Raw genomic sequence first — 16,080 nt, 5'->3', positions numbered from 1 at the left:
GTGTGGAGATATATATAATTGAAAATTCAACTTTTTTGTTATTGTGTACTAAGATGTTCGAGTATTCCAGTGCAGCAATTTTCAGAATTTGCTTATTGTTTGTCGTCTCCTTGAATGGTGATATCTATATTGATGATTGTGTGGAAATACAGCCTTTAAATGCCATCGCTATATGATATTAGATATTTACAACGTACTGTGTGGGCAATTTGGATGTCAGTTTTTCCGCGTTTTCGAAGACATGTCGGCCCAATTGTGGAAGTTGCAGATTTTGATCGAAGATTGTTTCCTGCTGATTTGGCAATGATGTGCTGGTTTTTGGCATGCAGTAGAAAAATAAGTTGGATTTACTATAGAAATGTAGATCAGATAAACTTTTTTGTTAAATTGAGTCGTATAGCAGCGTCCTGCAAATTTTGGCCGTCAGGGTTCTTTATTAAAACGAACACAGGCTTGACTATCATATCTAGATTCTGAGGCTCCACTGATACGACGTACTCTTCAATGACGTTATTTTAGTATACTGGGTCGTCCGATTGAGTAATTCGCGGCAATAGTTTCAGCTCATGATTAATACTGATGAGCATGGCAATAGGTTAGAATTCAGCGAAGGAGTTTTGGGGTATTTCGAGAACGGTGTGCTTCACTGGCCTTTTGATTAATTGGTTCAGATAGCTTTAATGTAAGAAGAGGTCAGATGTACTTTTGCTCTATTATTTGCCAGTTTTATCATCCGTCTATTGAAATTTGGAGAAAATAGAATCAGGAAATAATTTAAATTGAATCGAGAGGTTCGTTAATTGTTATCTAAAGTTTAGGTTTTTAGGTTAGTGTAACATAGTAAGGAGTTAAAGTAAGCATATTTGCATTTTAGGAGTAAAAATTGATCTCTTGTTTAGAGCGACACGAAGCAGGAAAGAGTTGCTGTCCCTTCTGTTTTTTGTAATGTGAGAAGAGATGGGGCAGTGGAATGAAGGGTCGACTGAAGAGCATATTGAGATTGGTATTTATGATTGTGTGCCAAGAACTCTTGATGGGGAGAATTTTTTTCTAGTTTTCTGAAGTTTTTCGGACATCGAAGGAGTTTGACAATGTTACGGGGAGGCCACAGTTCTCTATGGACTTCGTTGAAAGGGCACTTGCCTTGTGTGGGCATGCGGTGTTAGCGTCCACGGAGGGGTTGTCTCTAGTGATAATTTGGGCGGCTAGCAATAAATTTAACCAGCTTGTTGTTTAATTTATATAAGAAGAGGTCAGATGTACTTTTGCTCTATTATTTGCCAGTTTTATCATCCGTCTATTGAAATTTGGAGAAAATAGAATCAGGAAATAATTTAAATTGAATCGAGAGGTTCGTTAATTGTTATCTAAAGTTTAGGTTTTTAGGTTAGTGTAACATAGTAAGGAGTTAAAGTAAGCATATTTGCATTTTAGGAGTAAAAATTGATCTCTTGTTTAGAGCGACACGAAGCAGGAAAGAGTTGCTGTCCCTTCTGTTTTTTGTAATGTGAGAAGAGATGGGGCAGTGGAATGAAGGGTCGACTGAAGAGCATATTGAGATTGGTATTTATGATTGTGTGCCAAGAACTCTTGATGGGGAGAATTTTTTTCTAGTTTTCTGAAGTTTTTCGGACATCGAAGGAGTTTGACAACGTTACGGGGAGGCCACAGTTCTCTATGGACTTCGTTGAAAGGGCACTTGCTTTGTGTGGGCATGCGGTGTTAGCGTCCACGGAGGGGTTATCTCTAGTGATAATTTGGGCGGCTAGCAATAAATTTAACCAGCTTGTTGTTTGAGGGACTTTGTGTTGATTTGGTTTTGGTGTAAAGTGGTGCCGAAAATGGTTCCAAAGTTAAAACAAAAAAGTTTTAGAATGGAATCCGGAAATAGAGGTAATTACAGGTGGTTCATGCGCTATATGAGCTTGCGCAAAGTCTGGTTGAAAGCGGAATATATTTTGAAATGACAAAAAATAAACAAATTAACAAGAAGTGGCGTGTGAGACGAGAAAGGGCAGGCATATCAAGTGTATTCGTTTCTTCCTCCAAAGGCTTCTCTAGTCGATTAAACTAATTGAATAGTTGTTATTTTGTTCCTTTTTCGGGATAGTAACTTATTACAAGCGTTCTTATTTTTTTGAATGTACGTAATTTTAATCGCGTACATTTCTGTTTTTTTATGGTTGGCAGATGGCTTGTCTGTAATAGTTTGGTTTTTTTCTTCTTTTAAAGATAAAGAACAAATCCGGGAGTGTTTTTTGTGTTGTTTTTCAGTACTCGTTTGCTGGTTTATGGTGTAAAGATACGGTGTGAGAAACATTTCCCCCCGCCCGTCGTGAGAAACATTTTCGGCTCAGCAAGGCTTGGTTCGCTGATCAAATGGTAACTGAGTAGTAGTAGGTTGCTACTTACAATCCTGTTGATCTCTGTGCTCACTCGTAGTGGCTCACCAGATAATAAGGTATGCTATGAAGGGAAAGAAATTTAAATTTGGTAAACAAAAAGTTTGAAACAGATTGTTATGAATAACAATGACAAAGGACTATCAAGTATAAAGTGAAGGAAAATATCTCAATTGAAATTTATGCGTGACTCATGAGTCACATAAATTTTTTTTAGCTCATAGATTTTAATATATGTTTTATGAATCAGTTGAACTGCAACGGGCAGAGAAAAAGTCAATATCATATATCATAGATTTGGTATGAATAATTCCAGCACTCATATTACATATTTATATCTCGTGCACTGTAACAGATAATGAGAGTATAATGTATCTCAAAGAGCGAAACCAGACATTGATAAGTTTTCCCTCTTTTTATGCCACTTGGCACAAAAAAATTCATTTGAACATTTTCAACATCTTTGCTGCTGCTAGCAATCTAAGTTTAATTGTTTCACTATTACTAATTTTATCTGGGGATATTGAGAAAAATCCAGGACCCGTTAGTAATTATACTGATGTCTTAAAACATATTAAACAGACAGAAGATCAATTGAAGTTCATAAATTCGAATTGCAGGAGTCTAAATCGCAAACGCGGAGATCTAAAAGTTTTATTAAAAGATTTTGGGCATAATACAATCATAGATTTGACCGAGACCTGGCTTTCCTCGGAAAATGATTCCAAACTATGTGAAATAGACAGTGAATAGCTTGTTTCCTTTAGATGTGTCCGCAATTTAAGCGAAATAGCAAAAAACAGGCGGTGGTGTCATGCTACTTGTGCCTAAATGTTTGAACCCAAGAATCCGAAATGATTTGAAGGTGAACACCAGCTTCGAAGCTGTGTTTTTAGAAATCTCCCTTGCAAATATTAAACTAATCGTTGGCGTAGTCTACAACCCACAAAAACAATTAAGTTCTGATTTTTTAGATGAATTAGTATTCAAGATGAATTAGTATTCAAGAATTAGTATTCAAGATACAAAATTTCTACTATGGGATGTAAATTTGTCCTGATGGGCGGTTTCAATATTAATTATCTAAATATGGACGAAGAACCTTCTTTGGAAACAATTCTAACGCCATATAGCTTGCAACCATGTAATCAGTCTGTGCCAACTATGCAAAAATTTACCTCATTAACAGATTATATCATTACAGACGATACATCAGAAAAGCATCGAACCAAAATTTTCAAAACCTATTTAAAAACCGATCATCTTGTGACGATACTATTTTCTAATTTAAGAATGAAGCTCAAGAAATTGCCCACCTCGAAGTTAATTTTTGATAAAAAATACTTGAAGGAAAATTTTTGTGCAACTTTAAGAACCTTGAATTGGGCGTATTTATATTACCTTGATAATGCTTATCATAAAGTCGAGTACTTCAACAGCATAATGACTCTTGCATTAAAGACAATTGCGCCAATGAAACGCGTTTTCATAAGAAATGATAAAAAACTTAAAGCATCAAAGCGATATTTTGGTAAAAGATTTATTCGAATTATCCACTTCCTCAAAAGAAAAATGGAAAACTTTGAATTCTATCAGAAACTCAATAAAGACATCAACAGAATTTTCCGCCTAAGAGATTATTTTGGTAATTACGTGTTGAAAAATTTTAAAATGGCAAATTTATTAAATTGTAAATTTTTCAGGTTAGGTGACTTCTTCTGTAAAACAAACACGCTAGCGTCAGCAAATTTTAAAAGCTCTTTCAATAGCTTGCATCTAATACGCGCACAAAATCAGTTTCAGTTCTGATTAATTGCGAGTTCTGAGAATTCGAGCTAAAAAAAGAACTAAAGTCTTAAATAATCAAAAACCAATAGGACCTTCAAGTATACCTCCCTCGGCTTTAAGAGATGGCTGTGATGTAATTGTAGGACACTTGACGAACGTCATTAACAGTTTCATCAGTGGAAAAAAAATTTCCCAACAACCTTAAAACCGCATATGTTACTCCTCTGTTCAAAAAAGATGATCCCGATAACCCTGAAAACTATAGGCCTATCTCAGTGACATCTTCTCTGTCTAAAATTTTTGAGAGACTGCTGCAAAAAGCAATCGTAGTGTTGAACGAAGGCTGCTATTCAGAAACGCAATTCGGTTTTAGAAACAACTATTCAACAATTGATGCTCTTCTGTATTGCACCGAATCGTGTCGATTGGCTGTTGACAATAACAAAATCATCACAGCTGCTCTTCTTGATTTATCAAAAGCTTTTGATTCCATCAAGCATATCATTTTGGAAGAAAAGTTGGTTTCTATGAATTTCAGTGAAAATGCTGCAGATTTACTGATTCATTTCGTAACAGATCGTGGGCAGCAAACCATTGTTAACAACGCAACGTCAAATCTGATTGGATAAAACTTTATCAAGTTGTGACTCAAGGTACAGTATTGGGCCCACTTCTATTTAATCTTTACATAAATGACCTATCAAAAAACATACCGAGTAACTGTAAAATTGTTCAATACGCAGATGACACTCTACTTTTCACAGAATATAAGGATTTGAAGCAATGCTTACAAAATCTTGAAGAATCTTGCAAATTAGCACAGCAGTACTTCAATATAGATTCACTAAACCTCAATGCTGAAAAAACTGAATTAATTGTTATTACAAAGAAAATTAAAAGCACCACCGGAGGGTCAATTAAAGTTGGCGGTAAGATAATTGAATCCAAAAAGTCATTAAAATATTTAGGGATCATGATTGATAGTCATTTAAATTTCCAAGAAGAAGTTAAGAAAATTCCTAAGAAATTGGCATGCGGAATTAAAACCATTGCCGCAATTCAAAAACCGTTCGAGATTCAGACTCGCCTACTTCTTCTACAGTCACTATAGTTTTTAGCCATCTACATTATTCTTCAGTACTTCTATCAGGAATAAGTCAAAAACTGATGCTTTCACTTGATAAACATATTAATTGGGCTTTAAAGACCATTACTCATCGCAAAAAATATGAATCATCGAGAGATTTGAAATTAAAATTTGAAATTTTGCCAGCGACTGAATTTTTGAAATATAAGAGGACCTTCAATATATGAAAAATATTTAGCGGTCATTTACCAGCATTTCGGAAAATTAAGTACCCAACCTTCGAAGTAACTAGAAACAAACGAACAAACAGCTAATTCTGCAAACTGATACCACAAACTAAATACATGCAGAACTGTTTTTTTAATACAACTGTTCCCTTACATAACTCGACGTTCAAAATTTCTGTGATGAAAAAAATAACCCTACTGGATGCAAAAAACTTATCGAAATGAATTTTTAAAGATTTTTGCGAAACGTACCACGTGGCAAAAGCAGTTGTTTCTTGGCGTGATGTGCGTTTTTTTTAATTCTTCTCTAGTGCATTACAACATTAATTAATACTGTCTGTTGTTGACCCACCTGTTTTTTATATATAAAGCTATTATTATATTACCCTTCACTACCATTGATAATATTACCTCTTGACATTGTTTTTTGGATAAATAAAGTGTTACTTTTTCTCCACGGGTTTTTTCTAACCAATCAAGTTTTAGAATTCTTATTTTTTTTTTTAGGTAAATGGTAAAACCTATACTACCTAAACATTGATCAAACATTCAGCTACCAATGATGCTAGCTAACAGTTCCCTCGTTAAGTTGATTGCTATATACGGCATATTTTTGTACGAACAACATATAGATCCGCTATAGGACATTTAATAGCAAACTCAGCAGAATATTTATATAATTTTTCAGGAAAAGATATGAATGTTTCGCATCCCCAAAAAACATTGTGCTCTATGAGCGTGTTTAGTTTTTCTGGAGACTCTTTAACTATTTTTAGTGAATAGGATATAGAATTAGTATAATTTTGAGGCGTTAGTTTCGAGGTTATCTCGCGTATAGTTTCGAGGGTTTTCCATCTATAGCTCATTGAGAGTAAAAGGATTCTTTTTGAGGGTTATTTTGGATTTGAATTCGACGTATAAAATGTTCCTGATTTCAGCGATGACGAATTGCAGTTTGGTACCTGTTCAAGAAGATATTGATTTTATTTTTCTTCTAAATTGGTTTGATTAAAATGTCATAGCCACTAATTTAATTGAATAAATTACTACTCTGAAAAGAGTTTTATTACTCATCAGTTTTCTCGTCAGGTATATTAAGGGATCAGATCCAATATTGACCATAAATGTTTTTATGACCTCGTGACCACAAGACTCGTTCCAAAAAATTTTAAATGCTGCAGCGTTACCTATTTCAGTAAAAAAAATTTGAAAAAATTGACTTTAACCTTGTGATATTCTAACAAGCTTTTTTCGTGTACCTGGAAAAGGTTTTGTAAAGTGTATTTCAATCTGAATATACTTTGGAATGTAATTTTTGGTTAAGTTTTCATTTAGTGAAAAAGGTATCATTATATTCTTGTTTTTTTCTGTCGTTTATTTAGTTTAAATTTTGGCCAGAGAACCGGAGCTGCTAATTATCAGCAGCGATTTGATCTTTTCGTTCCTTTAATTGTTTCCAGTTTTATCATTTTTATGATTACCAAATTTTTTGGTTATAGTAGCTTTTAATAATTCAAATTTGATTTTAAAAGTATCAAAGATTCAATGAATTTTCAAAACAGGACAATATTTTGGCTGTTTTGTGTTTTTGCCCAGCGTTATTTTTTCAACTGCCATGTAAAATTGTTTAATTTCTCTTTAGAGTGAGATTCCTATTATTTTTTGACAACTTCTAGCTAGTTTTCACAGCTGAGACATGGTTTAGATAACAAAAAATTTGTTCATCATTGACTATTTCTTTGTTCTTAAAAAATTGTTGCAAAGAATTTAAGACTGAACTTATCGAATCATCATGGGCAATTGCACACTTGCAGGCCGAATCCATTTTCTCCAAATCAAACGTGTGTTCGCATTAGATGATTAAATAGTCTTAATATAATTTGTTTCAGAATGTGACTGCGAATGAGACCACAATTGCACAACTTAGGAAGTCCCTAGAATCTGTGTCTCAGGAGAAGGAAGCTTTTCAGAGCGAAATTCATGTCCTCTTCGGTCAAAAGTCAGCTTTGGAAGGTATGTTTGTAAAAAAAACGGTTAACTGATTAAGCGTTAGTTTTCTGTAGGATTACTTTGATCATTGCTGCAGGATTTCGGGGTTCCCGGTAAAGTTACTTATTCCGTTTACGTTCTTTTCTCGAATCGGGCTACTTTTTCATCTTCTACAAAGATATTGACAGTTTTTTCTCCCAAAATTAGTCTCTGGAAATAGGTCATCTGATGTAAAATTAAAACATCTGATGATCGTTTTTTATTTAAATGATAATCACCCCAGGAAACAGTTATAGTGTTTGACTTAACTTTGTTGGCGCTTTTGGAAAATCTCAATTCAACAATCTTCGAGTTCGTAAAACGGTAGCTATAATCAGATTTTTCTGCTCAGACTTACCTTTATTGCAATTTGTTGTGTTTGGATAAAGTTTACACATGATTAAAATTATGCAGTTTTAAGTTGAATATGAAAAAAAATGGAAATAGCTGTTTCATTTATTTGCAATTATCATTTGTGTCTTTGTATCCATTTTGTAAAACCAGCACTGATATGTATGTTCCTTCACAATTTCCATCAGTCATTAAGGGCATCCAAACGAAATATATTCCAGTTTTTACCGGAAGAAATTTTACTTTCTCACTACATCTAGTTCACAATATATCATAAAAACTAGTCCCATCGCCAATTACTAATTTTGCTACTTGTAATCCAAAATTGCCTGTAAGAAATTATGAGCTCAGATCTCAGACTGGCGCTGCTTACAATTGAGCGTCTATATGGCCAACAATTTCATATACATGTAATTTGGTGCCGGATCTAAGTGATGACATTATTGTGGTTGCAGATTTGATAAAAGAGAAAGATCTGCAGTTGCAAGAGTCGGAAGAACAACAAGGTCGAGACCGAGAATCAGAGGAGTCTTACAGGATGTTGAAGTTGGAGTGTCAGGAACATGCGAAGACCATTGTGAAGCTAGAGGAGAAGATTATCGCACTTAGTCAGGAGAACGATGACAATGTTAAACTCAAAGAGAAGGCAATGGTCGAAAAGGAAGGTTAGTGCATGAATTTACAAATGGCAGGCTTTTTTTTAAAAAAAAAATAACCTGCATTTTTTTAAGTAAAAATTTATATTCATTACCAGCTATAATCTCTGCTGAACTTGACCCATGCATTTCAATACAACTGTTCGTTTTCATATTTAAAAATGACATCCGAATCATAAAATATAATTTGAACAGAATGCTTTAGACTCGCAGCTACTTCGTGCGAGCGTTTGATAGAAAGCTGAGTGAGGTCAATAAAATTAGGTATACGAAGTTAAAAAGAATAGAGTCCTCAACTTGACTGATTTGATTAAAGGACAAAATACACCATGTGACGAAATATCCTAGATATTCCCAATATCTTACTGTTGTTAAAGTTATTAATTGCTCTTGAACGCAGTTCATAGCAATTATTGTAAACGTGTGTGTCTTTTTTTCAAAATTTTCGCTTGACGGTTTTGACTTTTCGAGTGACTTTTACGCCCTTGACTTTTTGCATTTCGCGTGATTTAAAATTCTCTCTCAATCACAATTTCAAGCAGCTGAACTCAATTGGCGGCAATGTAATACTCAAAATCAAATAAAAAATGCGCCGAAACTGGTGTCATTTTTTTACTTTAAATCTTAATAGAGGTATATGTTAACCTCTAATGTGGTTATTTGAAGCCCACTATAGAACTTCTTAGTCCCATTTAGGCTACCCCTCCCCCCCCCCCCTCACCGACTGAAGCAGGCTGCAATTGATTAGAGCTCCCACTAGTCGTTCAAGAGCAATTCTTCCGACGTTTAGTCGGTTATGTTCAGAAAGGCTATTTAGCGTAAAAATAGCTAACTGTTATATTCTATAATGTATTAAAGTACACTATGGTACCAAAAAGCTACGTACATCTGAAGATTTTTTAAAAGCAATACAAACATCAAATGTAACTTTTTGAGTTCAATTTTGTTCTCTAATAACGCGTCATTACACCTTTAGCTTTTTTTAACGTCTAGTAGACGGTTTGTATAGTTTTCATACATGTTTCTCACGATGTCTGAGTAATTTCATTCCAAATTGCCAACACTTTTTCAAAATTGTTCGAAAAAAACTCTGTTCTTTTAATCGTTGCTTCAAAATTGCCCATAAATTTTCAACAGGATTCAGATCTGGACTGCATACCAGTACTTTCCACTCGTTTTCTTGGAAAAATTACCCATAATCTTCGTTTTATGCACAGGAGCTTTAAAAATGTGTCCATGAGATGCCTTTTTCTTCGTAATTTTTCAAAATTTCCAAATAACTGACGGCGTTCAACTTGTTTGGACACTTAACAAGCCATTTCCGTCCATCTGACCGTATTGCACCCCAAAAAATGAGTGATCGTTTGTCCCACCCCAAATTTAGATGAACCTGTATGACATTTTTACAACCAGACGTTAAATCAATTCATGCGATTTATGCTCTGACAAGCAACCGCTACTTGTTCCGACTCACTTGTGGGGGGACGAATTATGTACTCAAATGGTTTTTTTTGTTCAGACAGTTTTTGACCTGATCCATATATTCATCGTAGAGAGTTGACTTGGGTATCATTAGAAAGCTTGTCCAGCGTACAGTATGGAATTAAAAAGACTTTTTCGTTTTTAACAGGGAGCTATTGAGGTCTAAATTTTGAGACAAGCAGAGTGAATTCCGTTGTTTTTATTCAGACTTTCTGTAATTTTTGACAAATTTTCGTCGATCTTGCTAAAACTTGATTATGTTTTTAAAATCAATGTTAATGGTTTTATGGTTAAGGGTAGAGAAGGCTCGCCATTTTGTTTTGTCCGAGTTTTTTGGTTAATGTTTCTGCTAAAATTTTTGAAATTTAGACTTTTTTAAATCAAAAAAGACTCCAATGACGTTGCTTCTATAGACGTTTAAATCAATCTATTTACTGATTTGGGAGTTCAGGTAAAAGTTTCAATGATTTTCAATTAATTTTTTAAAGAAAATTTTTTTGTACTTCCCAATGTTTGCATATTTTCCGATATTTGGTGTTTTTATTTGTTCTCTTTTCAACTTATCACAATAAAGATAGTTCCAAGAGGATTTTTTGTTTTTGATTCTAAATGTTGTTTGGCATATTTATGACAATCAAAGCCCTTTTGTGCCTCCACGATTGTTTAACTGAATCTATTTCCTGATTTCAGTTTATAGCTTTTTTTATAGAAAATATTTTTGTATTCCCATATTTTTGTTCTCTTTGTCGTCAACTGAGTCTTACTTTTGACAGAGCTCATCAATTTTTTGTTGCTCTCAACATTTTTTTTCCTGTTTGTTATGTTCGGCGGGTGTCTATAGAGCTTAGAAATTGTTTTCATAAGAATTATTGAGTTTTCGATAATGGTCAATTTTTTTGGTTCTTTTTGTTATCTTTTCCACAAAGACCCTTTATTTAGACCACTCAGTTAAAATCAAAGGGGACCGAAAAAAATAATTTAATCGGTTTCATCAGTTTAGAATTTTTAATGGTTTAATTGTAATATAGATATAATGGTGTCAGCACTGTGGCTTCGATAAATTGATTGTGAAATTTTGAGTTATTTTCTTTTTCTGTCGTCCTTTGATTTGGTGTCTATAATAACAAGCAAAACTGGATTCGTGGGCAATTGTAAATTGATATGTTTTTGTTTTAAGTAGAAAGCCTTTGGTTTGTTTGAATTTTTGAAAATATTTCATTTAAAAAATTCAATGGACTTTTGAGCTTGGGTTTAATCAGTCCTACGCAGTGGTTTCAATCATTTTGAAATTATTGGTTTGAAAAAGTGAAACGTATTTTTGAACTTTGTGTTCTTTGCTCTTCTTCGCTCTTCTATTCGTCGATCGTGCTAAAATTGGTTTATATTTCTAAAAACAATGTGATTGGTTCTACGGCTAAGGGTAGAGAGGGCTCGCCAATTTGTTTTATCCGAGTTCTTGGTAAATATTTCTGCTAATTTTAAATTTTTTAATTTTTTTAAATTAAAAAGGCTCCAAATAAGTTTTTGTTTCCAACCTCGTTTGAATTTGCAGGAAGTCCTGACATAACATCTGCTGCCACAATCTTTGAAAACTCCAAAAAGATAGCTATGCATTCGCTTCCTATAGGAGATTCCTGGAATTTTTGTTCGGCTTTTCAAAGAGTAAACCTAATAATTATACAAAATGCATAATTATTCATTTGCTAATCAATAATATTTTTGAATAATGTTTCATTTGCTAATTTATCTATTTTGCAAACATATAGAATAACTAATTGTTTTTTGTTGTACGCTGGGAAAAATCAGGTCTGGGTTTGAACCCATCATGGATTCCTACAATCAATAATTATTCTTATCATATAAGTGCGGGGTCTTTTTCAAAGTTGTTTTGCAGTCTTTTATGTTGATTACTGACAAGAATTAATTAGATTCACGGCTCAATCATTGAAAGATCTTATTTACAACAAAATAAGGCCATATGAAAATATAATTTGTCTTCAGAGAAAAGCTAATAGTTTTTATGGCTTTGACAACGTATTTTTGTAAACTCTTTTTTGTTTTGGGTTCATTTATCATTCTTTTTGCAGTTTTATGACTACGTTTTATTAATTAATGATTCAATTGCGTTCTTAAAGAGCTGCGGGTGAGCCTATGCAATACCTTCAGTTGTTATTAACGCCTCTTATGACTTTGATTATATTTGTTTTAAGAGAATGCTAGTGAAGTCTTGAAATATGTCATTTTTCAGCCTTATTTTTGTCCACATATAGCCTAGTCTTAATTTAAATTCCACGTTAAGGAAAAAATACTCTTAATGCTGGTCTTATTATCAGGTATTATTTTTTTTGCTTTCTTACTACAAAAGTGATTTAATTTTGTAAATTTTTGAATATTTTTCTTTATTTGAGGTAGTTGTTTATTCCCTTTTCAACTAATCATATTAAGTATAGCTCCAATTGGCATTAAAAGAATGCGCAAAAAAACATTTTTTTATGACTTCCGTGAATAGCTAATAGTTTTAACGACTGCAAAGCCGTTTTAATACGGCATTTTCCTGTCAATCAAAAGCCCTAATTGCTTCTATAGATGTTGAAATGATCTTATTTACTGATTTTGGATTGGAGTCAAAATTCTACTGACTTTCATTTTTTTTAAAAGAAAATAGTTTTCTGTTTCCCAATTTTTGCATATTTTCCTGTTTTAGGGGTTGTTATTTGTTCTTGTTTCAACTTATCACGTTATAAATAGTTCCAACTGGCCTTGAGGGAATGCACAAAAGAAGAATGTTTAAAGACTTCATTGAGTAGCCTTTAGATTTAATAGCTGCGCATCCGTGCTCTCCCAAGTTTTAATAGGATATTTTTGTTTTTGCATCTAAATATCGTTCTTTATGTATTCGTTCAGCATATTTATAACAATCAAAAGCCTTCATTGCGCCCACGATTGTTTAATTGAACCTATTACCTGATTTCAATTTATATCTAACGGTTTTAAAGACTTTCAGTTTATTTTTTTAAAGAAAAAGTTTCTGTTTTTTGTTCTCCCATTTTTTTGTTCTTTTTGTCAACAATTACTTAAATCTTGTTATTGATAGAGCTCATCAATTTTATGTTAACCTAAACTTTTTTGCTATTGGCTTTGTTTTGACAGGTGTCTAGAGAGCTTAGAAATGTGTTTTCATAAGAATTTATTGAGTTTTCGATACTGGTCTACATTTGTGGTTCTTTTTGTTGTCTTTTCCACAAAGACCGAGAAGACCCAGTTCAAATCAAAAGAGACCAACGCAAATCATTTGATCATTGTGATCATTTTAATTTTTTTAATGGTCTTTAATATATTATAGATATAATGGTGTCAGCACTGGCTTCGAAAAGTTGTTTGTGAAATTTTCAGTTCTGTCCTTATTTGCTGATCTCTGACGTTTGGTTTGGTCTCTATAATAACAAGCAAAACTGGATTCCTGAGCAGTTGTAAATTGATCTGTTTTTGTTGTAAGCTGAAAGCCTTTGGTTTGTTTGAATTTTTGAAAATATTTCTTTTAAAAAATTCAATGGACTTTTGAGCTTGGGTTTAATCAGTCCTACGCAGTGGTTTCAATCATTTTGAAATTGCTGGTTTGAAAAAGAGAAACGTATTTTTGAACTTTGTGTTCTTTGCTCTTCTTCGCTCTTCTATTCGTCGATCGTGCTAAAATTGGTTTATATTTCTAAAAACAATGTGATTGGTTCTACGGCTAAGGGTAGAGAGGCCTCGCCAATTTGTTTTATCCGAGTTCTTGGTAAATATTTCTGCTAATTTTTTTGAATTTTTTATTTTTTTAAATTAAAAAGGCTCCAAATAAGTTTTTGTTTCCAACCTCGTTTGAATTTGCAGGAAGTCCTGACATAACATCTGCTGCCACAATCTTTGAAAACTCCAAAAAGATAGCTGTGCATTCGCTTCCTATAGGAGATTTCTGGAATTTTTTCGGCTTTTCAAAGAGTAAGCCTAATAATTATACAAAATGCATAATTATTCATTTGCTAATCAATAATATTTTTGAATAATGTTTCATTTGCTAATTTATCTATTTTGCAAACATATAGAATAACTAATTGTTTTTTGTTGTACGCTGGGAAAAATCAGGTCTGGGTTTGAACCCATCATGGATTCCTACAATCAATAATTATTCTTATCATTTAAGTGCGGGGTCTTTTTCAAAATTGTTTTGCAGTCTTTTATGTTGATTACTGACAAGAATTAATTAGATTAACGGCTCAATCAATGAAAGATCTTATTCACAACAAAATAAGGACATATGAAAATATAATTTGTCTTCAGAGAAAAGCTAATAGTTTTTATGGCTTTGACAACGTATTTTCGTAAACTCTTTTTTGTTTTGGGTTCATTTATCATTCTTTTTGCAGTTTTATGACTACGTTTTATTAATTAATGATTCAATTGCGTTCTTAAAGAGCTGCGGGTGAGCCTATGCAATACCTCCAGTTGTTATTAACGCCTCTTATGACTTTGATTATATTTGTATTAAGAGAATGCTAGTGAAGTCTTGAAATATGTCATTTTTCAGCCTTATTTTTGTCCACATATAGCCTAGTCTTAATTTAAATTCCACGTTAAGGAAAAAATACTCTTTATGCTGGTCTTATTATCAGGTAATATTTTTTTCCTTTCTTACTGCAAAAGTGATATAATTTTGTAAATTTTTGCATATTTTTCTGTATTTGAGGTAGTTGGTTATTCCCTTTTCAACTAATCATATTAAGTATAGCTCCAATTGGCATTAAAAGAATGCGCAAAAAAAAAAACATTTTTTTATGACTTCCGTGAATAGCTAGTAGTTTTAACGACTGCAAAGCCGTTTTCATACGGCATTTTCCTGTCAATCAAAAGCCCTAATTGCTTCTATAGATGTTGAAATGATCTTATTTACTGATTTTGGATTGGAGTCAAAGTTCTACTGACTTTCAATTTTTTTAAAAGAAAATAGTTTTCTGTTTCCCAATTTTTGCATATTTTCCTGTTTTAGGGGTTGTTATTTGTTCTTGTTTCAACTTATCACGTTATAAATAGTTCCAACTGGCCTTGAGGGAATGCACAAAAGAAGAATGTTTAAAGACTTCATTGAGTAGCCTTTAGATTTAATAGCTGCGCATCCGTGCTCTCCCAAGTTTTAATAGGATATTTTTGTTTTTGCCTCTAAATATCGTTCTTTATGTATTCGTTCAGCATATTTATAACAACCAAAAGCCTTCATTGCGCCCACGATTGTTTAGTTGAACCTTTTACCTGATTTCAATTTATATCTAACGGTTTTAAAGACTTTCAGTTTATTTTTTTAAAGAAAAAGTTTCTGTTTTTTGTTCTCCCATTTTTTTGTTCTTTTTGTCAACAATTACTTAAGTCTTGTTATTGATAGAGCTCATCAATTTTATGTTGTTCTAAACTTTTTTTGCTATTGGCTTTGTTTTGACAGGTGTCTAGAGAGCTTAGAAATGTGTTTTCATAAGAATTTATTGAGTTTTCGATACTGGTCTACATTTGTGGTTCTTTTTGTTGTCTTTTCCACAAAGACCGAGAAGACCCAGTTCAAATCAAAAGAGACCAACGCAAATCATTTGATCATTGTGATCAGTTTAATTTTTTTTAATGGTCTTTAATATATTATAGATATAATGGTGTCAGCACTGGCTTCGATAAGTTGTTTGTGAAATTTTCAGTTCTGTCCTTATTTGCTGATCTCTGACGTTTGGTTTGGTCTCTATAATAACAAGCAAAACTGGATTCCTGAGCAGTTGCAAATTGATCTGTTTTTGTTTTAAGTTGAAAGCTTATTGTTTTTTTTGAACTTTTGAAAATATTTCGTTTAAAAAAAATCAGTGGATTTTTGAGCTTTGGTTTCGATCAGTCTTACTCAGTGGTTTCACTCAATTTGAAATCGGTTGGTTTCACAAAGAGAAATTTGTTTTTGAACTTTGTTGTATTTGCTCTCCTTTGTCGCCGTGTCACCGAGTCGCATTATTGAGAGGTCTTATATCTTATCCAATGAACTTCTAATGAAG

General features: G+C 33.0%; 2 protein-coding genes across 3 annotated transcripts in view; one reads left to right on the top strand and one right to left on the bottom strand.

The window, feature by feature from the left end:
• Window positions 1-16,080, bottom strand: part of LOC142336073 (uncharacterized) — a 482,576-nt gene that overhangs the window by 153,936 nt on the left and 312,560 nt on the right. The window lies entirely within an intron of this gene.
• Window positions 1-16,080, top strand: part of LOC142336070 (uncharacterized) — a 114,079-nt gene that overhangs the window by 33,107 nt on the left and 64,892 nt on the right. For both annotated transcript variants that reach the window (XR_012758886.1, XM_075384582.1), the window contains exons 14-15: window positions 7,394-7,517; window positions 8,339-8,548. Coding sequence is in view for 1 of the 2 variants with exons in the window: in XM_075384582.1 (XP_075240697.1) it covers window positions 7,394-7,517; window positions 8,339-8,548 (334 nt within the window). In the remaining variant the exon portion in view is untranslated. The remainder of the gene's footprint in view (window positions 1-7,393; window positions 7,518-8,338; window positions 8,549-16,080) is intronic.

The sequence above is a fragment of the Convolutriloba macropyga genome, chromosome 3, assembly GCF_964194025.1.
Source record: "Convolutriloba macropyga chromosome 3, txConMacr16.3, whole genome shotgun sequence".
NCBI classification, from domain to species: Eukaryota; Metazoa; Xenacoelomorpha; order Acoela; family Convolutidae; genus Convolutriloba; species Convolutriloba macropyga.
Note: the sequence above shows the minus strand (reverse complement) of the source record. Positions and strands in the feature narration are given on the sequence as shown.